At 39.6% G+C, this 26600-nt stretch overlaps 1 protein-coding gene across 1 annotated transcript in view; it reads right to left on the bottom strand.

Moving 5' to 3' along the window:
• CFAP61 (cilia and flagella associated protein 61) overlaps positions 1–26600 on the bottom strand; it is a 551989-nt gene that overhangs the window by 261818 nt on the left and 263571 nt on the right. Inside the window, exon 17 of the mRNA XM_036245530.1 lies at positions 210–337. Within this exon, the coding sequence (XP_036101423.1) occupies positions 210–337 (128 nt within the window). The remainder of the gene's footprint in view (positions 1–209; positions 338–26600) is intronic.

Raw genomic sequence — 26600 nt, 5'->3', positions numbered from 1 at the left:
ATAAATAAATGTGTCTATGTCCCAATAAAGCTTTATTTCCAAAAGCAGGCATACAACCAGATTTGATCTGGGGGCTATAGTTTGCCAACCCTTGGTATAGAATATTCCAAGGTGTGTGGGGTGGCAAACTCAGGTCTGTTCTTTCAAGGGACTTTCTCAGGTGAGGAAGAAAAGGTACCTTTAAAAACAAATAAAGTAAAACAACTCACCAAAAAACCAATGTCTCTAGGAAGGAAATTCCAACATTGGATGCGCCAACCACAACAATCCTGGCATTAACAGTTATTTTAGGTTCCAGCGTTAATTTTCTGTTTGTATGGTACAAGGCATAACTCAACTGGAAAAAAAAATACAAAAAGAGGGACTTGAGGAAAATATAGCTAAATCTGCACTCTCAAATTGAAAATTACATGGAATTATTTAACCATTATCAGCAAATGGACCTAAATAGTGCACAGCCATGGTGAAATATATGGGGAGGTATTTTTAAGATATTAGCGTTAGAATATAAAAATATACCTAATACCTAAGCTGATTCACATCAAAATTCTTGGTTTAGGTCATTTTTGTCCTAATATTGATGGATGTTTCATATAGACCCTTTATGATTAGAGACAATAGGTAAATAATCCCACAAGAAGACAAACAAGTTGCTGCCTGAGAATTTAGAGTTTCATGAAAGGTCCCAAGTCTTTCTGCTGTCCAAGGTTTCCCTGAAACCTGAATAACAATTAGGTTATAATAGCTGAGTACTTGAAAGCAATTATTATCTTTTATGTAATTCTGTATCCTTCACTCTACTTAACACAGTACTGTATGTACAGCAGGTGTCCAGTAATATTTATAGAACCACATATAAATACTTGTTAAAAAAAATAACATGTTGGATGACAAAGGTTATTCAGGGAGGATTCTTAGAAGCACAGAAAGTGACTAATGATCACTTTAGTGTCTATGTTTGCAATACATAGATTGGGTTGATAATTCGTTTGATTTACATTCTTGAAGAAGCTTGTGTGCATGTGGGGAGCATTAAATCTACAAATAAAAGTTTTTAAAGAGGTGGTGGGATATTCTTGGAAGAACATTAAGCTGTATTAAAGACTGTTTTTATTTTTTATTCATTAATTCAACACATATTTGTATTTGATGCTTACTATGTATCTGGACAATAACAAGAATTACAGCTGACTTCTCATCAGAAACAATGGAGTGTAGAAGTCAGTGGAATAACATCCTTACCAATGGATCCTACTTGGTTAAGTTCTCGTTACATTGGCATTAACTCATCCTCTATGTCAGAGGTCTTCTAATTCTAGTAAGTCAAATTTATTTTTAATTTTCTTAAAATCCTGCAATACCAGGAGTAGGGAGACTAGTGGGCTAATTGTCAAGTCCTGTGTAAAGCTGGGCTCTCAGCTTCCAGTGCATGAGGTGGCATGGGTATGGCCACATGCTTTGCCATTTACCAGATAACAGGTGAGCTCTAGAAGATAAATCTCTTCACTCTACTTCTAGCTAGCCAAGCAACATGGAGGTAGAAAAGTGTCTAGAGTCGATTAATTAATAGAAATTGAAAACAAAGTTTAGAGATTTTGGACTCCATAATTAACACTGTTGGTGTCTCTCAGCATCTGTTACACCCCCACTCCCACATTTAATGAAGCACACCACAGATTTTGAAAGAGATTGAACCCACTCCCATCTTTAAAAGAAGACTCTGATTGACATAAATCAAGTCAAATAATCCAACAACTCCTTGTTCAACAATTGGCCCAGAATAGACACATGATTTACTTTGACCTGATCATAGTGAAGACCAGGACTTTTGGAAAAGTGAAGCCTTTTGCTTTCCAGATGGTACCAGGTACACATGTGAAGCCTGAAATGATAGTCACCATACCACCAAGAGGGAACCATCCTGGATTGAAGCTCCAAGAACATCACAGAGAAATAAAACATGAATTCCTTTCAAACCCTACCCAAAGCCCATGATACCTTTGGACTCTTCAGTTATATGAGCAATAAATATCAGTCAGCTGTTGCCACAATAGTGCTGCTTAACAAACCACCCTAAAACATTTGAACGCTGGCTTAAAAGAACTATAATCTATCTCACTCATGCAATACTGGGTCAGTTGGAAGTAGGCTGGTATATGCTGGATTCAGCTGGGTTTGGCTCCAATCTGCAGATTCCAGATTGGCCTCACACCTCTCATCATTTTTGATGAGTGATATCTTTTCATGGCAACAGTAGAAGAGTAAAAAGTGAGAAGAAGCAATACTTCTTCAGCCTGGTCAAAGCATGAGTTATGTGGCTAAGCCTAACTTCCATGAGATGAGGAAGTAGATTCACCTGCAGTGAGAGGAACCTCAAAGTCTTATAGCAAGGTCACAGTCCAAGAAAGGAGGAATGGCTGGGAGAACAACACAGCCTACCATATTTCCTTGATTGTTTAGGCCAGTTTGCTTCTTCCATATGCAACTGAAAACTGTAAACTGATACCCTTTCTAAATGATAATAATGAATATACCATCTGGGTGAAAAGTATCTGTTCTTCAAATAAATATCACTCTTATATGCTCTATAATAATTTGCCAGGACAGGTCAACAAGGAATTCTGTGAAAAAACTAGTTAATACTAGTATATGTTGGTGCTACCATGCACTGTGTTCTGATTAAGACAAGCAGGCTGGCAGCAACTACACACTAGCCAGCCTTAGGTATGGTGGTTTAGGGAAAGGAAATTAGGAAGCATAGTCGTTGGTATGATGGCATCTAATTGTAGGTCTAATTAACAAAATTAAAATGCAAGCATCTTAACAGAGGTCACAGCCCAAATTCCTTCCATAGGAGCTTGTTCAGACATCGCCTTCTGCTATCCAGAAGTGTATGGGCAGTAATGAAATTTCCTGATAAATAATCATATCCCATTTATGAAACAGCTCCTGTATCAATGATACAAAGGCAGCTGGGGAACAGAACAGAATGGCTTTTGTTTCCACACAATAGCTTTAACACCAACAGCTGCCAGGCCTCAGAAATCACCTTTCTAACCACTGAATACACAAAGTGGCCTTGGGTGTCAAGAGTTAGCATCAGTATCATTGATGGTGGGTATCTCAGGGGAGTAATCAGGCATCACAATGACTCAGTAAACACAATTTTGTGCCCAAGCTTTAATTAAAAACATATTCATCATCAGGTATAATGAAGTGATCTGAAACAAACAAGAACACAAAACACATTTTTCTTTTGTTAGGATAGATGGTTTACAAATATCTTGAAAAAATTCTTCCCAGCCTGAAAATATTTTTCAGTGACACTACAAATGAAGACTGCTTCTGCTGCTTTATAAGGGGTTTATTTTGTTCATATTAGAAGGTGCACGTGATTTTTTTGCGGGAAAGCAGAATATTTCCTTCCTTTACATTCCTTCTAACTACAGGTTTTCATGGTAAAGAAACATGTATGGAAGACCCTCTGAGCTCTCTGGGGCCAGTTCAAGGCTCCTTTTCTTGGTCTCAACATCTAGGAAAAATGTCCCATGCATTGGAGATCCAGTTCTAGGTTTTTGTTTTGATTTCCTTAATAGTAATGAAAAAATAAAAGACTTATCTATTGACTCATATTTTACAGATAGAAGTTATATGTGCTTTATAATAGTAAATTATTTCAAAGACCAACTAGAGTAGACTGTTTTGCTATTTGTCCACATACTGCACCATTGATGAATGGGGATTCAGACTATTACCTCCATGCCATTCAGACATTTATGATTCTATATTTCTAATGATACAAGTTAGCATTTTTCAACAAAGGGATGATTTTATTTTATTTTATTTTATTTAATTAATTAATTACTTAATTTTGTTACAGATGTTTCTCCCTTTTCCCCAACTGATATCGCCTCTCTGCCCCTCACCGCTCTGCCCCAGCTTTGTTGTCCATGTCCATTGTTCATGCATACATGCAAATAAGTTCTGTGGTTTATCTCTCTGCTTCTAACACCTCTTCTGGGGATTGTCAGTCTGTACCCCATTTCCACATCTCTGGGACTACCCATTCCTCAGACTATTCTGTTCATTATATTCCACAAATAAGTGAGATCATGTGATATTTGTCTTCCTCTGCTTGGCTTGTTTTGCTTAGGATAATACTCTCCAAGTTCCTCCATGTTGTCTCAAAGTATAAGAGATCTTTCTTTCTTAGAGCTGCATAGTATTCCACTGTGTATATGTACCACAGCTTTTTTATCCATTCATCTAATGAAGGAAATTTGGGCGGTTTCCAGATCTTTGCTATTTCAAATACTGCTGCTATGAACATGGGTGTATGTACATATATTCTTTCTGATTGGTGTTTCAGGCTTCTTAGAGTATATTCTTAAAAGTGGGATCACTGGGTCAAATGGCAGTTCAATTTTTAATTTTTTGAGGTAACACCATATTGTTTTCTATAGTGGCTACACCAGTCTGCATTCCCACCAGCAGTGTACTAGAATCCCTTTTCTCCACACCCTCATCAACACTTGTTCTTTGATGGTTTGTTGATGGTGGCCATTCTGACAGGTGTGAGGTGATACCTCATTGTTGTTTTAATTTGCATCTCTCTGATGATGAGTGATGTTGAGCATTTCTTCATATATCTCAGCAATTTGTATGTTCTCTTTGAAGAGGTGTCTATTTAGTTCCTCTGCCCATTTTTTAATGGGGATCTTTGTCTTCCTTTGGTTGAGTTGTACGAGTACTCTATATATTTGGAAATTAACCCCTTATCTGATATATCATTGGTAATTATGCTTTCCCAAAGAGTGGGATGGGTTTCCATTTTGGTGGTGGGTTTTTTTTGCTGTGCAGAGCTTTTGAGTTTGAAGTAGTCCCATATGTTCATTTTCCCCTTTGTTTCTGTTGCATTAGGTGATGTATCAGTAAATTCTGCTATGTATGATGTCTGAAATTTTGTTGCCTACATATTCTTCTAGGATTTTTATGGATTCATGAGTCACATTTAAGTCTTTTATCCAGTTTGAGTTTAATCTTGTGTATGGTGTAAGTTAATGGTCTAATTTCAATTTTTTTGCATATAGCTCTCCTGTTTCCCTGACATCATGTATTAAAGAGGCTGTCTTTACTCCACTGTATGCTCTTGCCTCCTTTGTCAAATATTAATTGAGCATATTGTCTTGGGTCCATTTCTGGTTCTTATGCTGATCTATCTGCCTGTTCTTGTGCCAGTCTCAGGCTGTTTTGATTACAGTGGCTTTGTAGTATAACCTGAAATCTGGTAATGTGATCTCTCCAACTTTGTTCTTCTTTTTCAAGATTGCTGTGGCTATTCGGGGACTTTTTTGGTTCCATATGAACTTTTGAAGTATTTTTTCTAGTTCTGTGAAGTATGTCATTGGTATTTTGATGGTGATTGCATTGAATCTATAGATTGCTTTGGGTAATATGGACATTTTAATGATGTTAATTCTCCCAATCCATGAACAAGGTATGTGCTTCCACTTTTTTATATCTTCCACTATATCTTTTTTAAATGACCTGTAGTTGTCAGTGAATAGGTCCTTTAATTTCTTTGGTTAAGTTTAATCCTAGGTATCTTAATTTTTTTGCCACAATGGTAAATAAAATTGTTTCTTCAGTTTCTCTTTCTGTGAGTTCATCATTGATATATTAGAATGCCATCAATTTATTGATGTTAATTTTGTATCCTGCTACTTTTCAAATTCATTTATTAAGTCTAGTAAAATTTTTTTTCAAATCCTTATTGTTGGATGTAAAATGTATTACAGATGTTCCACATTTTTCCCCCATTGACACCCTCCTCCCCACTCCCACCCCCCTCCCACCTTTTCCCACACTATTGTCTGTGTCCATTGGTTATGCATATAAGTTCTTTGGTTTATTTATTCCCACCCACCCCCACCCAACCCCTTTCCCTTTGAGGTTTGTCAGTCTAGCAATGAATTTGTGCTTCTTAATCGCTTCACCTTTTTCACCCATTCTCCCAACCCCCCTCCCAACTGGCAACCAACAAAATGTTCTCTGTATCTATGAGAATGTTTCTGTTCCACCTGTTCATTTTGTTTGTAGATTCCATTGTTGATACATATGTATTCATTGCCATTTTGTTTGTTCATATATTTTATCTTTTTCTTCAAAAAGACCCTTCATCATTTCATATAATAACGGTTTGGTAGTGATGAACTCCTTTAACATTTTCTTGTCTGGGAAAGTTTTTATATGTCCATCGATTCTAAATGACAGCTTTGCAGGATAGAGTAATTTGGGTGTAATTTCAGTGTATTAGTTAATGAGAGGTATGGGGTTTGCTGAGACCAGATGCTGCTCGTTTAAAAGAATTTAGGAAAAACCTGAAGCAGGATCCAAGACCGGCCAATCCTATGGTTAAGCAAGTGGCAACAGCTTGGGAGGGCTTGAAAGTTGGGTGGGGTGGGGTGGGGTGGGGCCTCAGGGAGTCACCAGGGCGGGGCTACCAGTGTGAGCCAGGTTGCTGGAGTCCCAGATATGGAGACTGTCTGCCGCCCCAGGGAAGGGCTCACCAAAGGAACAAAGGCCTCTTACAGCACGTTTGTCCCTGAGAAAGCCCCCTTTCCAGCCCTCGCTCCAGTGCCAAACAGCTCAGTTCTTCCCTGTATGTCTCTGGCGCCCCTCGAGCTGCCTCCCCTCCAAGCTTAGAGGGAGAGAGTCCAATAAGTCTGTGCGCCGGCCCTTTAGGGAGCTTCCTGGGGCTCAAGCCGCTTCAGCTTCCCTGAACCTCAGTTTCCGCTGGTTTTTCCAGCCAGAAGTTATGGGGACTTCTCTTCCTGGCACTGGAACCCTGAGCGGGGCACCTGGTGTGGGACGGGGACCCCTCAGTCCTCAGGAAGGACCTTCCCAGCCGGGGGAGCCTCCTGAGTTTTATCCGCCACACTTGGGTATGGGACCAGCCCGTTGCGCCCACCACCGCCACCACCGCCACCCCTCGCACTGCCGCCCCTCCTACCAGTCTGGATGTGGCTGCTGATTTAATTCTGTAGTTGTAGGACTTCCATTCAGCTTGATTTCAGGCGGTTTTGAATGATGGTTGTTCTGTAGTTTAGCTGTAACTTTGATGTGGTTGTGGGCGGACGCGATATCGCGTTTACCTATGCCATTATGACCGGAAGTCCCAAGTCTAGTAAATTTTTGATGGAGTCTTTGGAATTTTCTACGTATAGTATCGTGTCACCTGTGAATAATGACAGTTTCACTTCCTCCTTTCCAATTTGGATCCCTTTTATTTTTTCTTCATGTCTGATTGCTGTGCCTAAGCCTTCCAGTATTATGTTAAATAAGAGTGGCAAAAGTGGACATCCTTGTCTTTTTCCTGTTTTTAAGGGAAATGCTTTTAGTTTTGGCCCATTGAGTATGATGTTGGCTGTAGGTCATTCATACATGACTTTATTATGTCGAGATATGATCTATCTATTCCCAGATTGCTGCGTGTTTTTATCAGAAATGGGTGCTCGATTTTGTTGAATTCTTTTTCAGCATCTATTGATATGATCGTATGATTTTTATCTTTCATTTTGTTTATGTGGTGTATCACATTTATTGATTTGTGAATACTGTACCAGCCTTGCATCCCTGGGATGAATCCCACTTGATCATGTGAATAATTTTTTTGATGTATTGCTGGATTCGATTTGCTAGTATTTTGTTCAGGATTTTGGCATCTATGTTCATCAGGGATATTGGCCTGTAGTTTTCTTTCTCTGTAGTGTCTTTTTCTGGTTTTGGAATTAGAATTATGCTGGCCTCACAAAACGAGTTTGGAAGTCTTCCTTCTACTTGAATTTTTTGAAATAGTTTGAGGAGAATGGGTATTAGTTCTTCTTTAAATGTTCGGTAAAATTACTCCATGAAGCTGTCTGGGCCTGGGCTTGTATTTGCTGGGAAAGTCTTGATTACATCCTCAATTTATTTTTTTGTTATTGGTCTGTTCAAGTTTTCTATCTCTTCTCGGTCCAATTTTGGGAGACTATGTGTTTCTAGAAAATTGTCCATTTCACTTAGATTGTCAAATTTATTGCCGTATAATTGTTCATAATATTTGTGCACAATCCTTTGTATTTCTGTGGTGTCGGTTATTATTTCTCCTCTTTCATTTCTGATTTTGTGTATTTGGGTTCTCTCTCTCTGTTTCTTGGTGAGTCTAGCTAAGGGTCCATCAATCTTGTTTTTCTTTTCAAAAACCAGCTTTTTGTTTCATTGATCCTTTGAATTGTTTGTTTGGTCTCCATGTCATTTATTTCTGCTCTGATCCTTACAATTTCCTTCCTTCTTCTTGCTCTGGGGTTTTTCTTTTTGTTTGCTTCCTAGTTGTTTAAGTTGTGAGGTCAGATAGTATATTAGACATTTTTCTTGTTTCTTGAGGTAGGCCTGTAGTGCTATCAACTTATTTCTCAGGACTGCTTTTGCTGCATCCCATAGATTTTGTGTTGTTGTGTCTTCATTTTCATTGGTTTCCAGGAAGTTTTTAATTCCTTCCTTGATCTCCATGGTAACCCATTCATTGTTCAATAACATGCTGTTTAGCCTCCATGATTTTAAATATCTTTGCGGGTTCTTGTTGCAATTGATTTCTAGTTGCATGCCATTATGATCTGAGAAGATGCTTGATACGATTTCAATCCTCTTGAACTTGTAGAGACTTAGTTTGTGCCCTAACATGTGGTCTGTCATTGAGAACGTCCCATGTGCACTTGAGAATAATGTGAATTCTGCAGTTTTGGGGTGTAATTCGATGTGGATATCTATTAAACCCATTTGATCTAGCACTTTATTTAGAGTCTGTGTTTCCTTGTTAATTTTTTTGTCTAAAAGATCTATCCCGTGATGTCAGTGCGGTATTGAAGTCCCCTGCTATGATGGTATTGTTAATTTTTCCTTTGAAGTCCTCCAGAAGATTTTTAATATATGTTGGTGCTCTTATATTTGGTGCATATATGTTTATCAAGGTTATATCTTCCTGTTGGATAAATCCTTTCCATATTATGTAGTGGCCTTCTTTTTCATTTTGCAATCTATTTTATCAGATATGAGTATTGCTACCCCAGCTTTTTTTGCTTTATGCTTGCTTGAAAGATTTTTTTCCATCCCTTCACTTTCAACCTATGCGAGCCTTTTGTTGTGAGGTGGGTCTCTTGTAAACAACATATATGTGAGTCATGCTTTCTTATCCAGTCAGCTACTCTGTGTCTTTTTATCGGAGCATTCAAACCATTCACATTTAAGGTGATAATGGGTATGTACTTATTTATTGCCATTTTTGTTTAGTGTGGTTATGTTTTCTTCCTGTTCCTTCTACTACTTACAGCAGTCCTTTTAGCATATCTTGCAGTGCTGGTTTGGTGTTAATTTATCCTTAGCCTTTCTTTTTGTCTGGGAAGCTCTTTATTTGACCTTCTATTTTGAATGATAGCCTTGCTGGATAGAGTAGTCTTGCATTCAGATCCTTGTCTTTCATAACCTTGATTACTTCATGCCATTCCCTTCTGGCCTCTAGTGTTTCTGTTGAGAAGTCAGGTGAGAACTTTATATGGTTTCCTTTTTAGGTAACCTGTTGCTTATCTCTTGCTGCCTGTAGAATTCACTCTTTGTCTTTAATTTTGGGCATTTTAATTACTATGTGTCTTGGTGTAGACCTGTTTGGGTTCTTCTTACTTGGGGCTCTCTGTATTTCTTGAATTCAAATGCCTTCTTCCTTCACCAAGTTAGGAAAGTTTTCTGTATTTCTTTAATTATATTCTCTAAACCTTGCCCATGTTCTTTGTCTTCGAGTACTCCAATGATATGAATGTTATTACATTTCCAGTTGTCTTAAGCTGTCTTCCTGTTTTTTAATTGTTTTTTCCTTTTGTTTTTCTGACTCGTTGATTTTTTTCTCCCCCATTTTCTAATTCACTGATCCGGACCCCAACTTCTTTTACTCTGCTGCCTAGTCAGTCCTTCCAATGTGTTTTTACTTTCTGCTATGTCATTTTTCATTTCCACTTGTTCGGTTTTCAATGTTTCTATATCTTTACTCATGGTGCTGATATCCTTACTCATGTTGTTGAGCTTCCTCAAGATCATGGCTCTGAGCTCTACCTCTGATAATTTGTTTAACTGCATTTCATTGATCTCATATTCGACAGAGTTCTCCTGTTCTTTTAATTGAAATTTGTTTCTTTGTTTCACCATTTTGGCTATCTCAGTGGGTTTTGGAGCCTGCACTATTTTCCCTGTGGATGTTTGTGGCTCCCTCTACTGGGTTTGGATGAGCCTGGGTGGGCCCACATTAAATAACACTGTCAAGTCTTACTTTCCTGGGTAGATTTGCAAGCCCAGGAAAGGTTGAGTTATTCTCTAGCTTTTTCCTGGTGGCTAGTAGTCTCAGTTACTCAGGGCCTTGGAATGTAGCCCTGGTGTTTTGCATAAGAGGATTTCCAGAGGGTGGGATAGATGCTGGTTGTTAATGAGCCTCAATTCATTTCTTTGCCTCACCTGGGAAAGGCTGAATCTCCAAGGTGATTCCTCCCGGGGGGGGGGGGGGGGGTGGTAGCTGCTGCTTTCCCCCACAGCTCTGGGAAGGAGCACACTGGCCACAGTCCTCTGTGGCTGCAACCCAGCAAAAAGTCTTAGTGCCCTCCAAATCCAGGGTGTCCCATAGAGTTCCAGCCCAGTCTCCCCTCCCTCTGCTGTAGCCCCCAGGTGAGTAGCTGTGGCTATTTTAGCACTCCATCTCAGCTCTCTGGGCTGTGGAGCAGGTTTTGTCTTTATTCCCCAAGAATGCTGCTCACAGCTAAGACTGCTGCTGTCCGTGGGCTCCCAGCCCACCACCCTCTCATGCCTCAGTAGATCCTACCAATGTCCCTGGTAATATGGTCCTGTCCTGCTGCTTTTCTGTTGCTTTTTCTGAGGATTTGTCTTTATTTTAGTTGTAATTTCTGTTTGGTCCTGGGAGATCATCTGTGTAGCTTCTATTCACTCCATGTCCATTTTCACATCCTCTAAGCCTCTCTTGTGTGCAGCTGGGTTGCACAGGCCTCTCTGGTGTCTGTGCTTCCTGCAGGTCCCACGGTCAGGCAACTGGATCACACCAGTCCCTCACTGGCTCCAGCTTCCCTCAGCTCTTGTGAGCTGCTGGGTCACACAGGCTTCTCTGGTGCCCTAGGTCCCACTGCTGGTGGATGGAGAGTGCTGCTGCCCAGTGGGGCTCAACTCCTGGTCAGCTTTTGCTATAGTTTTTGGGGATGGGTCTCAGCTGCTGGTCTGTGCTTCTCTTGCCTAGAGATGGATGTCTGCTCCCCAGCCTCTGTTGCAGTGGGTATATCTGGACTCGGATTGGTCTGCTACTGTGGGGGATGGTGCTGGGCTCTGGGCTGTTCATGGCTTCTGCGACTGGTGCCTTGGCAGCTCCACTACTGTGCACTGGTCTGTGTTGACACAGAGTGTCCCCTGGTCTGATGGTACCAGGTGTGCTGGTGGGCTCATGTTGCTGGGCTCTAGCTGTTCCTACTGCCTTCTCCCAGGGAAGACCCGGGATCTTCCAAAAGGGTGGGACCTCCCCGCAGCACAGGGAGAAGCGCCCTGAAGAGCAATTTACCGTGGTATCCAGCTGTTCTGTCCACAGCACAGGAACCTTCTGCTCTGTGTCTCTGCACTGCAGAAGTCTGGTCGTCCACCTTCACGTCCAGTCACACACTCTCACTTGCTAGCTCACTCTTTCACACATTCACCCTCCCTCTGGTCCTGCCCACCACCATCTTCCAAGCAATCCACAAAGGGATAATATTAAAGGTAGATCAAAATATACTCCAGCAAGAAGGAATTAACCATATATCATGGTATGTAAGCTGATTTTTAAGGCTAAAAGAAATGTTTCTTAAAATTGATGATGATTTGCCCTGGCCAGTTTGGCTCAGCGGTTGGAGCATTGGCCTGCGGTCTGGAGAGACCCAGGTTCGGTTCCCGCTAAGGGCACATGCCTCGGTTGCAGTTTGTCCCCGGCCCTGGTTGGGTCGTGTGGGTGGCGGACACTCGATGTGTCCCTTTCACGTCGATGTTTCTCTCTCTCTCTCCCTTCCTCTTTCTCTAAAAATAAAAAAAAAAAAATTGATGATGATTCTCATAATGAGTTTAAATACAAACCTTAAGTCCCATCTGTTAGATAGGAGAAGAAAGAATGATAACAAGGGACACTCCTTTTAGGAAATGTAAGAGCTGAACTTGAGGTAAGGGAGGGTGACAAAGAGTGAAGGATTCTGAGGGGGGGAAAATAGCAAATGTCAGGTGATAGGTGAGAGGGGTTGAGATGAGAAAACAGGGACTAGAAATGAGCACATGTTAAGTTTTAAACTATTTATCTGTAATTTTCTATCAGATTCTGAAACAAAAGACTTTGTCCATGTGAATGAATGAGCCATTGGAAAGGTTTTAGTCACTCAGTTCATTTGATTTGCTTGCTGTCATCCAGCTACTGTTTGCTTCCAGGTCAAGAATTACATTTTTGTTACCTGAGGCATTTATTTTGTTCTCTTTTGTTTTTGTTTTGTTTTATCTGAATTATTCCTTCCATCATTTTGGACATTCAATAACTAATGAAAGAATAGATACATTAACTTTACATTTCATGAGCCCTTCTTAAAAGATGTTGACATAATTTCTACCAATTTAAATGATTTTAGTTGGTCGTTTTTCTAGTTGCTTAAATGACCAAACAAATGATTGGATATAATAGAACTACTTGGGATTAAATTTTATCTTTTTAATAAAATTATATTGATGTACATGTTCAGTTGAGTTATGCCACAATTCATATACATTTATCACAAGATCTCTAATACATACTATTGTGTTTTACGCATGTTTGTTAACTATTCTGTGTGTATAAAACTTTAGCAGAATATAATTTTTTGTGTTATACACATACCTGATTTCTGTTTCCACATCTGGTTTGGTTTCTCTTATGTACTTAGAATGAGTTAGAATGACTACAAAAACATAATCAAAATTCAATTTCAATAACAGATTCAAAAACTACAAAGAGTCTAGTTAACTAGAAAACAACCAAAGTAAATACAAATGATCCTACATAATAAAGGCAATGTTTATACTAAAATGGCACATGATAATATGTATGGTGAATTTTTTTCTAATGATACCACTGTGTTTGGAAGTCATGTTCAACTTCCAGGATCATTAGATTGGGCATCATTAGCCTGGTGGCAAAATTTGGGCTTGTTTTCTTAATTCTGCTACTGGTTGAAATTCTGAGCCTCTTTTCCTTAAACATCAGTTTCCTCAGGTGTAAAATTGAAGTAAATTACACAAACCTCTGCCTTCCTCGGCAGGCAAACATAGAAACTATTCATTTAAAAATGTCTACAAATACTTTGAGCTTTTCAGGCAAAGATGTTACACAAGGTAAAATTGCACATCCTCTCTCCCATCTGCAATATGAAAGGCAAATCTTCGAAAAACATATTTTAAAAGGGCAAAACAATGAGCTCAATTTTCAGCTCCACACCCATGTACATATATATATTTCTCACAGAAAGCTTCCAAAGACTTCAAAGGGAGCTCTGTCCGTGCAAGAAAAATGGAAGATGGAGAGATTCAAAGCCATTAGGAGTAGAATTTCTGAAAATTCTAATATGGCTATTTTCGCTTTACAAGTATAATTTTTACTTATGCTTTTTCATTCTCCCTTTTCTTTTTGAGAAGCCCTCTGTCTCCCAATTTGATCAGAACAAATGATGACATATAGAGAGTGCTATAAATATCAGTGTCAGTTTCAAAGTTCACAAGTTGACGTCTTTGGGGCAATGTATCTTAATATTTACCAAATAAATAAAGGGTAGGGAGATATAGACACTTTAAAAAGAACCAATAAGTTGAAAATCTCTTTCACAGATACAAAATGTAATTTTGAAAAACCTCTCTGCTAAAATAATTAAAGAGGTTCAAATATATGATATGAATGCCATCAGCTGTGCCCCAGAAGAGCATGAAAAGGCTGTCAGGATGATGCTGTGGTTTTGAGCCTCTTTTTATGAAGGAGCCTCTCAACTTTCCCCTTTTTTTGGGAAATAGAGAGCTGCTAATACTTTTTTTTTTTTTTTTTTTTTTTTTTTGTCCTCACCCGAGGACATTTTTCGATATTTTGTTCAGATAGAGTGAGTGGGAGAGAGAGAGAGAGAAACATCGACGTGAAAGCGACACATCGAGTGGTTGCCACCCACACGACCCAACCAGGGCCGGGGACAAACTGCAACTAAGGTACGTGCCCTTAGCGGGAACCGAACCCGGGTCTCTCTGGACCACAGGCCGACGCTCTAACCGCTGAGCCAAACCGGCCAGGGCGGCTAATACTTTTTGTAGCTCCAGCACCACAGAAAAAAAGGTACACTGTTCAAGGGCACTCTCTGGCTTGCTTTCTTAACATGGAATATAGCATACTCAAAATTGTGCAAATGGGGCAAAGAGTGGGCTGTGGTTCTGCAGGATCTGTTCACTGGAGCATTCGCACCATTGCACCAGGCACACTCTAGACACTTGTTAATATTTGGAAAGAAAATGACGCACTAATTTTGCCTCTGTAAAATTATTAGTAATACTACCCATGAAGAATTGTTATTTTTTTAAAGAACTATGATGCCTTTAATTACAGGCAAACAGTGGGAGCTTAATTGATTCTTGTGACATTCCCCCACACTGTTTGAATCCTAACTGAAGACAGGGCTCTCTTGTCAATTAGGGTTGGCCTTGGCTGCAGACAACAGAAAACCCAGCTTAAACAGAAAACAGTAGCTTAAACAGGATAGGAGATAATTTCTCTCTTATGTAAAAGCAATCTGGAAACATGTTGTCCAGTACTATTAAGGTAGTACCATAAACTTATCAAAGGCCCAGATTTCTATCTGTCTTACTCCCCATCCTAGTGCAAAGATTCCATCCTTAAGGATGGCCCAGGATGGCTACTGGAGATCCAGATATTATGGTCACATTACAGGCAGCAGGAGAGAGAAGGGAGTAAAGAATAAAAGGGCTTTCATTCCAGCTGAGCCACCCCCTTTAAGCAGCCTTCCCAGAATTCCCATTCCAACTACTACTCCCATCTCAGGGGCCCAAACTAAGTCATATGATCATGCCAGCTGCAAAGGAGGTGGGAAATATATGCTCTTAGTTGAATGCGTTGTTGCCTTGGATAAAATTTCGGTTTCATTACTAAGGCTAAGGGAAGAATGGATTTGGGGGCAACTAGGGGTCTTTGCTGTAGTGCCTTTAAACCTCTATAATTCAGTGAGTAAATTTCCTTAATATGCACTTTAAAAATATTTCTGTTATCAACTCCATCTGTCCCAATCCCTCCTACATGTGTAGTCACCATTTGGCTATTATTACTAATTGCCGAGTGTTTTAAAAAGTTAAAGTCATTGCAACCCTATTACATTCACTTCAACCATTCTTATACATTTATATTAGGGGAAAAAAGTGTTTTGAAAGTTTAGTTGAGTGACTTTACTGGATTTTATCAATTCTAGGATGCACCTTCTTTCTATATTAGCACCCCGAAACCAACCCCACAGTAAATGTCATCTGAACCATGTGATCAGCCAGATAGTGACATAGTTGTCCTCTCCTGTGCATGGGTGACTTGGTCATGGCTGTTAATTGTCATCACTTTGGAAAGTGATATACATTATGTGACAACATGCGTTGAGGTTTTTTGTTTGTTTGTTTTTTATTCCTTATCCAAGGATACTTTCCTATTTATCATCAGATAGAGTGGGAGGGAGGGAGAAGGAGAGAGACAGAAAGAAACATCAGTGTGATAGAGCCACATCAACTGGCTGTCTCCTGCACAACCCGACCAGGGCTGAGGACAAACTGCAACTGAGTTACATGCCCTCGGCTGGAATCAAACCCGCGACTCATTGGTCCACTCATTGTTCTAACTTCTGACCCATGCCAACCAGGGCCATGTTGAGGTTTTTATTGTTGTTAACCCTCACCTAAGGATATTTTTTACACTGATTTTTTATCACAAGTGGAAGGGAGAGAAGGAGGGGGAAGAGAGAGAGAGACATTGATGTGAAAGAAACACATTGATTAGTTGCCTTCCACATGCACCCTGACCAAGTCCCGGGATCCAACCTGCAACCCAGGTACATGCCCCTGACCGGGAATTGAACCAATGATCCATCAGTGTTGTGGGTTGATGCTCTAACCACTGAGCACACCGGCCAGGGCAACCTGTGTTGAGTTTAACTGCTGCTGACAATGTCTTCAAAATGATTACAGCATGATTTGGAATTGAAATGAACACTTATTGTGTCCCCACAAAAGCCCGGAAACTGAGCAGTGGGGTGCAAATTTGATATTAGTATAGCAAATATTAGTCATTGGAGGAATGGTTGTAATTCTGTATTTTCTTGCAATGCAACAATCAAGTGCTTTACAGGAGCAAAGAAAGGATGACAGATACCACAAGTACATGAAACCATGTTACATTTTGTTACTGAGACACATACAAAAGTTTTTTCTCATCACACAGCAAACAATGCGATTGAAGGGAATGTAAATTGCCTCTCCTCTCTAAATAGATGAAAGAAATTTGAAAGCAGTAAGATTTATGTGACTGATTCATTCATATTCTATTCAGAACTCTCATTAAGACATTGTGTCATGGTTTAATTGGCCACATTTTTTTCCTTAGTGGTACATAAAATAAAGGTACATCTTATAATGGATAGCATCTTAAATTTTATACAGGTAATTAATTCACTTGTTTTTAATTAAATAACAGCCCAAACAAGTAGCTCACTATTCATTAAAAATATGATTGTTTTGATGCAATACATAAACACTAGCGAGGGAGATCCATTGTTGGCTTTTCAGAGACATAAAAATTTATTAATCCCTAATGTAAGGCATGCTAGCATGTGTGTTCTAAGATACTCTCAAATGGCTCCACATCCTTCCTATCTAGGGCCATGTCAAGTGTTTAGAAATGTCCTCTGAGCTTTTATATCATACTAACTGAATCCTGTCTATTATGTTTCAGCTACTGGGCACTCCAGGTATCATCTTCAGTATAATGCTGGCCATAAACTGGATAAATTACTTCTCTGGGGTGAGCATACAGGAATGAAACAAATCCATGGCAGGGATATGGTTTTCAGAATCAATTACCTGACTTGGATTGTTCTAAAAGCACAAATTACTACTACATTACATATGTATCTCTTGAATAAAAACTCATTGACTTAACCATCTAGCTGTGTAATCATTCTCAACTTTTATATCACCATGAAAGACCCATTTGTAATGGAACGAAATGAAGTCATGGCCTCAAAGGTTTTGAAAAACACTCAAATTCAAAAGTGATGGAAGGCATTCTTCTTGTTAAATAATGCCTTTCTGAAACAATGGCATCTTCCTAAAGATCTCTGAGGACAAAGATGGTCCTCCATATGTTAAATATAAAATGCATATCTGTATATGTTTATAATATAGAAATATTTTTTTTTTTCTGCTCAGATAGAGTGGGAGGGAGGGAGAGGGAGAGAAAAAGAGAAACATCAATGTGAAAGGGACACATTGAGTGGCTGCCACCCACACAAACCAACCAGGACCAGGGACAAACTGCAACTGAGGTACATGCCCTTAGCAGGAACTGAACCCTGGTCTCTCTGGACAGCAAGCCAATGCTCTAACCGCTGAGCCAAACTGGCCAGGGCTATAATATAGAATTTTAATGTCTTGATAATTAGGTAATAAATCAGAGAAATATATGAAATGATTGGTGACAAGTTTATTTTCTTGAGAATTTTGTTAATAAAGAATTATATTGTTGGTTGTATTCACTTGCTGAAAAAAAATAAGAGAAAGGTTTGTAGAGAATGTGTTAAGTATCATCTGTCTGAACATTGTTTGCTTAAAGAAAGAGGACTTCAGGCTATCCTTCCCTTTCTATCCGTATCATAAAGGGTGGGACATGTGGTTTATCAAAGATGCATAAACAGTTCATAGTTAGCTACAAGCTTCAAAATATTTTTCACTGAATATGCTGGATGTAGATTGGAATCTGCCCTATACCTATAGGAGCAACTTTCAAATATATAGCAAAGAGTTACTATGTCACAGAGTCATTTCACAGCCAGAGAAGCAACTCTGGGAAAACATACACACACACACACTTTTGTGTGAAACACAATACTCTGGCAACTTGTTGGTGAAGAAGGCAGTTGAATATGTGAAGTGATTCTTTTATTTTATTTTTATTTATTTTTAATTAATTTATTTATTTTTGTTACAGATGTTTCTCCTTTTCCCCCCACTGATTCCCATCTCCCCTTCCCTCCCCCTCACCAGTCCCCAGCTTTGTTGTCCATGTCCATTCTTCATGCATACATGTATATAAGTTCTGTGGTTTATCTCTCACCCACCACCCCATCTTCTGCAGATTGTCAGTCTGTACCCTACTTCCATGTCTCTGGGACTACCCCATTCCTCAGACTGTTATGTTCATTATATTCCACAAATAAGTGAGATCATATAATACTTGTCTTTCATTCTTTGGCTTGTTTCACTTAGGATAATATTTTTCAGGTCCCTCAATGTCTCAAAGGATAAGTGATCTTTCTTTCTTACAGCTGCACAGTACTCCACTGTATATATGTACCACTGCTTTTTTATCCATTTGTCTACTGATGGACATTTGGGCTGTTTCCAGATCTTAGCTATTATAAATAGAGCTTCTATGAACATGGGGGTACATATAAACTTCGTGATTGGTGTTTCAGGCTTCTTAGGGTATATTCCTAGAAGTGGGATCACTGGGTCAAATGGAAGTTCAATTTTCAATTTTTTGAGGTAACACCATATTGTTTTCCATAGTGGCTGCATTCCCACCAGCAGTGTACTAGAGTCCCCTTTTCTCCACACCCTTGCCAACACTTGTTGTTTGATGATTTGTTGATGGTAGCCATTCTGACAGGTGTGAGGTGATACCTCATTGTTGTTTTAATTTGCATCTCTCTGATGGATTAGTGATATTGAGCATTTCTTCATATGTCTCTTAGCCATTTGTATGTCCTATTTGGAGAGGTGTCTATTTGGTTCCTCTGCCCATTTTTTAATTGGGTTCTTTGTCTTCCTTTCATTGAATTGTATGAGCACTCTATACACATTGGAAATTAACCCCTTATCTGATAGATCATTCGCAATTATGCTCTCCCATACAATGGTTAGCCTTTCCATTTTGATGATTATATCTTTTGCTGTGCAGAAGCTTTTTAGTTTGATGTAGTCCCATGTGTTCATTTTTTCCTTTGTTTTTGTTGCCTTAGGGGATGTATCAGTGAAACTTCTGCTGTGTATAATGTCTGAAATTTTGTTGCCTACATTTCCTCTAAGATTTTTATGAATTCATGAGTTACATTTAAGTCTTTTATACATTTTGAGTTTATGCTTGTGTATGGTATAAGTTGATGGTCTAGTTTCTTTTTCTTTTTTTCTTTTTTGCATGTAGCTGTCCAATTTTCCCAACACCATTTAATAAAGAGGCTGTCTTGACTCTACTGTATGCTTTTGCCTCCTTTGTCAAATATTAATTGAGCATATTGCCTTAGGTCCATTTCCGGGTTCTCTATTCTGTTCCACTAGTCTATATGCCTGTTCTTGTGCCAGTACCAGGCTGTTTTAATTACAGTCGCTTTGTAGTACAACCTGATATCTGGTATTGTGATCCCACCTACTTTGTCCTTCTTTTTCAAAATTGCTGTGGCTATTCGGGGACTTTTTTGGTTCCATATGAACTTTTGAAGTATTTGTCTAGTTCTGTGAAATATGTCATTGGTATTTTGATGGGGATTGCATTGAATCTATAGATTGCTTTGGGTAGTATGGACATTTTAATGATGTTAACTCTTCCAATCCATGAACAAGGTATGTGCTTCCAATTTTTTATATCTTCCTCTATTTTTTTTCAATATCCTGTTGTTTTCTGCAAATAGGTCCTTTACTTCTTTGGTTAAGTTTATTCCTAGGTATCTTAATTTTTTTGCCACAGTAGTAAATGGGATTGTATTTTCAGTTTCCCTGTCTGTGAGTTTTTCATTAGTGTATACAAATGCCGTCTATTTCTTGGCATTAATTTTGTATCCTGCTACTTTGCCAAATGCATTTATTAAGTCTAGTAGATTTTTGATGGAGTCTTTAGGGTTTTCTACATATAATATCATGTCATCTGCAAATAATGACCATTTCACTTCCTTCTTTCGAATCTGGATCACTTTTATTTTTTCTTCATGTCTGACTGCTGTGGCTAAGACTTCCAGTACTATGTTAAATAAGAGTGACAAAAGTAGGTATCCTTGTCTTGCTCCTGTTATTAACGGCAATGCTTTTAGTTTTTGCCCAATGATGTTGGTGTAAGTCCTTTATATATGGCCTTTATTATGTCAAGATATGATCCCTTTATTCCCAGATTGCTGAGTGCTTTTATCAGAAATGAGTGCTGGATTCTGTCAAATGCTTTTTCAGCATGTATTGATATAAACATATAATTTTTAACTTTCATTTTGTTGATGTAGTGTATCACATTTATTGATTTGTGAATATTTTACCAGCCTTGCATCCCTGGAATGAATCCCACTTGGTCATGTGAATAACTTTTTGATGTATTGCTGGATCTGATTTGCTAGTATTTTGTTCAGGATTTTGGCATCTATGTTCATCAGGGATATTGGCCTGGTAGTTTTCTTTCTTTGTAGTGTCTTTTTCTGGTTTTGGAATTAGAATTATGCTGGCCTCATAAAACGAGTTTGGAAGTCTTCCTCCTTCTTGAATTTTTTGGACTAGTTTGAGGAGAATGTGTGTTAGTTCTTTTTTTTTAATGTTCGGTAAAACTCTTCTGTGAAGCTGTCTGGGCCTGGGCTTTTGTTTGCTGGGAGAGTCTTGATTACATCTTCAATTTTCTTAGTTGTTATTGGTCTGTTAAAGTTTTCTATCTCTGCCTACTCCAGTTTTGGGAGACTATGTGTTTCTAGAAATTTGTCCATTTCGCTTAGATTGTCGAATTTGTTGCCATATAATTGTTCATAGTAGTTGTTAACGATCTTTTGTATTTCTGTGGTGTCAGTTATCTCTCCTCTTTCATTTCAGATTTTTTGTATTTGGGTTCTCTCTCTTTGTTTCTTGGTGAGTCTAGCTAAGGGTCCATCAATCTTGTTTATCTTTTCAAAGAGCCAGCTCATTGTTTCATTGATCCTTTGAATTGTTTGTTTGGTCTCCATGTCATTTATTTCTGCTCTGATCTTTACTATTTCCTTCCTTCTACTTCCCCTGGGGTTTTCTTCTTCAAGTTGTGAGGTTAGATAGTCTATTAGAAATTTTTCTTGTTTCTTGAGGTAGGCCTATAGTGCTATGAACTTCCCTATCAGAACTGCTTTCACTGCATCCCATAGAGTTTGTGTTGTTGTGTGTTCATTTTCATTGGTTTCCAGAAAGTTTTTAATTTCTTCCTTGATTTCCATGGTAGACCATTCATTGTTCAATAACTGCTATTCATCCTCCATGTTTTTAAATGTCTTTGCATGTTCTTGTTGCAATTGATTTCTAGTTCATGTCATTGTGATCTGAGAAGATGCTTGATATGATTTCAATCTTCTTGAACTTGTAGAGACTTAGTTTGTGTCCTAATATGTGGTCTATCTTTAAGAATGTCCCATGTGCACTTGAAAAAAATGTGAATTCTGTAGTTTTGAGGTGTAATTCTCTGTAGATATCAATTAAATTCATTTGATCTAGTGCTTTATTTCATGTGTTTCCTTGTTAATTTTTTGTCTAGAAGATCTATCCAGTATTGTCAGCCGGGTGTTGAAGTCCTCTGCTCTGATGGTATTGCTATTGATTTCTCCTTTGAAATCCTTTGAACTCCTCCAGATTTTTAATATATGTTGGTGCTCCTATATTGGGTGCATATATGTTTACCAAGGTTATATCTTCCTGTTGGATAGATCCTTTCAATATTACGTAGTGTCCTCTTTGTCTCTAGTTATGTCTTTCATTTTGATATCTACTTTATCAGATATGAGTATTTCTACCCCAGCTTTTTTTTTTCCTTTCAGATTGCCTGAAAGATTTTTTTCCATCCCTTCACTTTCGACCTATGTGAGTCTTTTGTTGTGAGGTGGGTCTCTTGTAAACAACATATATGTGAGTCATGCTTTCTTATCCAGTCAGCTATTCTGTGTCTTTTTATTGGAGCATTCAAACCATTCACATTTAAGGTGGTACTTATTTATTGTCATTTTTGTTTAGTGTGGTTATATTTTTCTTCCTATTTCTTCTACTAATTACAGCAGTCCTTTTCGCATATCTTGTAGTGCTGGTTTGATGTTAATATACTCCTTTAGCCTTTTTTTTGTTTTTGTTTTTTTTTGCTTTTTTTTTGGTCTGGGAAGCTCTTTATTTGACCTTCTGTTTTGAATGATAGCCTTGCTGGGTAGAGTAGTCTTGGATTCAGATATTTGTTTTTCATGACGTTGGTTACTGCATGCCACTCCCTTCTGGCCTGTAGTGTTTCTTTTGAGAAGTCATCTGAGAGTCTTATGCGGTTTAATTGCTTATCTCTTGCTGCCTTTGGGATTCTCTCTTTGTCTTTGATTTTTGGCATTTTAATTACTATGTGTCTTGGTGTGGACCTGTTTGGGTTCTTCTTACTTGGGGTTCTCTGTGCTTCTTGAACTTGAATGCCTTCTTCCTTTACCAAGTAAGAAAAGTTTTCAGTCACTATTTCTTTAAATATATTCTCTAATCTTTCCCATTTTCTTCATCTTCCTGTTTTTTAATTGTTTTTTTCCTTTTTGTTTTCTGATTGGTTGATTTTTTTTCTACCCTGTCTTCTAATTCACTGATCCGGTCCTCAGCTTCCTCTACTCTGCTGTTTAGTCCTTCTAATGTGTTCTTTAATTCTGGTATGTCATTTTTCATTTCCACTTGGTTCGTTTTCAATGTTTGTATGTCTTTACTAATGGTGCTGATGTCCTTACTCATGCTGTTGAGCTTCCTCAAGATAATGGCTCTGAACTCTACCTCTGATTATTTGCTTAACTGCATTTCATTTATCTCATGTTTGATGGAGTTCTCTTGTTCTTTCATTTGGGATTTGTTTCTTTGTTTCACCATTTTGGCTATCTCAGTGGTTTTTGGAACCTGCCACATTTTCCCTGTGGGTGTTTGTGTTCTGCTGTTTGTGGTTCCCTCTGCTGGGTTTGGATAAGCCTGGGTTTTCCCACGTTAAACACCACTGTCAAGTCTTACTTTCCTGGGTAGATTTGGAAGCCCTGGAATGGTTCAGTTATCTTCTAATTTTTCTGGTGGCTAGTAGACTCAGTTACCCGGTGCCTTGGAATGTGGTCATGGTGTTCTGCATAAGAGGATTTTCAGAGGGTGGGACTGATGCTGGTTATTAATGAGCCTCAATTTGCATTTCTTTGCCTCACATTGGAAACATTGAATCTCAAAAGTGGGGGGACTGCTGCTTTTCCCCACAGCTCTGGTAAGGAGCACAGTGGCCACTGTCCTTTGTGGCTGCAATTCTGCAAAAACTCTGAGTGCCCTCCAAATCCCAGGTTTTCCACAGAGTTCCAGCTCAGTATGCCCTCCCTCTGCCATAGCCCCTGGTTAGTGGCTATGGCTATTTTAGCACACTGTCCCGGCTCTCTGCACTGTGGAGCAGGCTTGGTCTTTATTCCCCAAGGGTGTTACTCACAGCTAAGACTGCTGCTGTCTGTGGACTCCCAGCCTGCCACCCTCTCACTCCTTCGCAAATCCTACCAGTGTCCCTGGTTATAAGGTCCTGTCTTGCTCCCTCTCTCTTGCTTTTGTCCAAGGAGTTGTCTTTATTTTAGTTGTAATTCCCGTTTGGTCCTGGGAGATCATTTTCACAGCTTCTATTCAGTCCACCTCCATTTTCCCATCCTCTAGGCCTATCTTGTACACACCTGGGTTGCACAGGCCTTTCTAGTGCCCCCCACACCTTGCAGGTCCCGTGGGTAACTGGATTACACAGTCCCTGCTGGGTAGCCCAAGCCTCTCTGGTGCCCTGGCACCCTGCAGTTCCTGCAGGCGGGAAGCTGGATTGCACCAGTCTTTCTTGGGCTCTGGCTTCCCACTGCTCTTGTAAGCTACTGGACCACACAGGCCTCTGTGGAGCCCCAGGTCCCGCCGCTGGTGGCTGGGGAGTGCTGCTGCCCTGTGGGGCTCAACTCCTGCTCAGCTTTTGCTGTAGTTTTTGGGGATGGGTTTCAGCTGCTGGTCTGTGCTTCTCTTGCCTGGGGATGGATGTCTGCTCCCCAGTCTCTGTTGCTGTGGATATATCTCAACTCTGATTGGGCTGCCCCCATGGGAGATGGTTCTGGGCTCTGGAGTGTTTGTAGCTTCTCTAACCAGAACCTGTGGAGCTCCACTACTGTGCACAGATCTGCGTTGACAGAGTGTTTATTGGTCTGATGGTGCCAGGTGTGCTGGTGTGCTCAGATTGCTGGGCCCTAGCTGCTCCCACTATCTCCTCCTAGGGAAGACCCGGGATCTTCCAAAATAGTGGTATCTCCCTCGGTGCATGGAGAAGTGCCCTAAAGGGCTGCTTACCATGGTACCCAGCTGCTCCAGTTCACAGCACAGGAACTTTAAGTTTTGTGGCTCTGCGCTGCTCAGGTTTGGTCATCCACCTTTACATCCACTCACCTTCTCTTGCACACTCGCTCACTCTCTCACACACTCACCCTCCCTCCATTCCTGCCCACCGCCATCTTCTCTTCTCTGCAGTGATTCTGAAGGCATTAGGATAACTCATTCTTGATGTCTGAAATTCTACCATTGAGTTAACATAGAGCTTAATTCAATGATTTCAATTAAACAAATACATAATAAACATCTACTGTATGCCAGACATTGGCCTAAGTGCTGAGATAAGAAAGTCTGATTTTTGTTTTAAGGAATTCTCACTAGACTGAGAGATAGACATATAAAACAAATAAAATGCAGTACATATTATATGGACTGTGTATCAGGAAGCTATTGTTGTGTAACAAAAGAACTAGCATTTGTCTACCTAATGATTTTGAGTCAGCAGCTTAGTCTGTGCTAAGCTTGGCAGCTCTTCTGAACTGAGCTGGGAAGTCATGGAATCAGCTGAGGTTTGGCTGGTCTAGGACATCAGGGAAGTCAGGCAAAGTTTCTTGGAGAAAGTGACACCTGAGCTGGATTTAGAAGGATCAGTAAGGTATTTCCAGGTGGACAAGGGAGAGAACAACTTTCTGGATGAGAGGGAGAAGCCAGTGTAAGGGTCTAGAAGGTTGTGACACATACCACTGAAGAACAGATCTGTCTCTATAAATGCATTTTCAGATGATGTCCTAAGAAGGCAGAATGGTCCCGCATGGGCAATATGGGAAGCAGACATAGAGGAGAACTCAAGGGGAGGAGGGAGGGTCAGGAGAAAAGGCTGAGAGAGAAAGCAAGACCCAACTGTGTCTATGCCATCACCTCCCACCTCTGGGCACAGAGGAAGATGAGAACTTTCTATTCCCCAAGGGAATGAGCAGTTTGCTCAGCTCAACTGTGTGGCTGTTTGTACTGCTGCTTCTGGTCTCTGGTTCATTAGCTAGGGAAATGACCTCATTGAAAAGAACTCATTTTCCCAAGAAATTCTATCTTAGTGAATGCTGTTCCACAGATACAACTTATCAATCTTGCTGTCTCCCCACCATTTCTTTGTTTTTAATCCTTACCTGAGGACATTTTTCCATTTTTTGTTCAGATAGAGTGGGAAGGAGAGAAAGAGAGAGAGAGAGAGAAACATCGATGTGACAGGGACACATCAAGTGGCTGCCTCCCACAGAGCCTAACTATGGCCAGGGACAAACTGCAACCGAGGTACGTACCCTTAGCGGGAACTGAACCCAGGTCTCTCTGGACCACAGGCCGATGCTCTAACCGCTGAACCAAACTGGCCAGGGCCCCACCATTTCTTTATTTTCACTCCTGAGGATTTTCACCACACACTTGCATGTCTGTAAGCAAGCTAAAATGCATGACTCTGTTTTTAATTTTTAAGGTGTGCCTTCACGCACACTTTTAGTTTTTCAGTTAGGCTCATTATTTCTGTTGACATCCAACTGTATCCGTGAATTATTCTGAAGAAATTAAGCTTATCTCTTTCATCTCAATGCAAACAATGGTTTCTATTCTCTTTCACATGACTTTAAAATTCTGCACACCAAAAGGTTTCCTCAGCTTTTGTAAGAGCAATGCACAATAACTGTTTTGAAAGAATAATAAGCCTTTCTAAAAATTCCCATAGCAAATGCTAAGACTAAAAACAAAGTTCAAAGGAATCTGGTCAGAATCAATGGAATAGCCTCTTGGTTCAGGGAAGGACTTGCAGGGAAGAATAGAACAATCCAGCTTCTTTTTAAATTAAAATGAAGACAGCTTGGTAGAGAGCAAAGCAGAAACCTTAGGGGAAGGAAGCTGAAATACAATAAATGGGAGTG

Source organism: Molossus molossus, unplaced genomic scaffold (assembly GCF_014108415.1).
Source record: "Molossus molossus isolate mMolMol1 unplaced genomic scaffold, mMolMol1.p scaffold_m16_p_6, whole genome shotgun sequence".
Lineage (NCBI taxonomy): Eukaryota > Metazoa > Chordata > Mammalia > Chiroptera > Molossidae > Molossus > Molossus molossus.
This window is presented reverse-complemented; position numbering and strand designations above follow the sequence as displayed.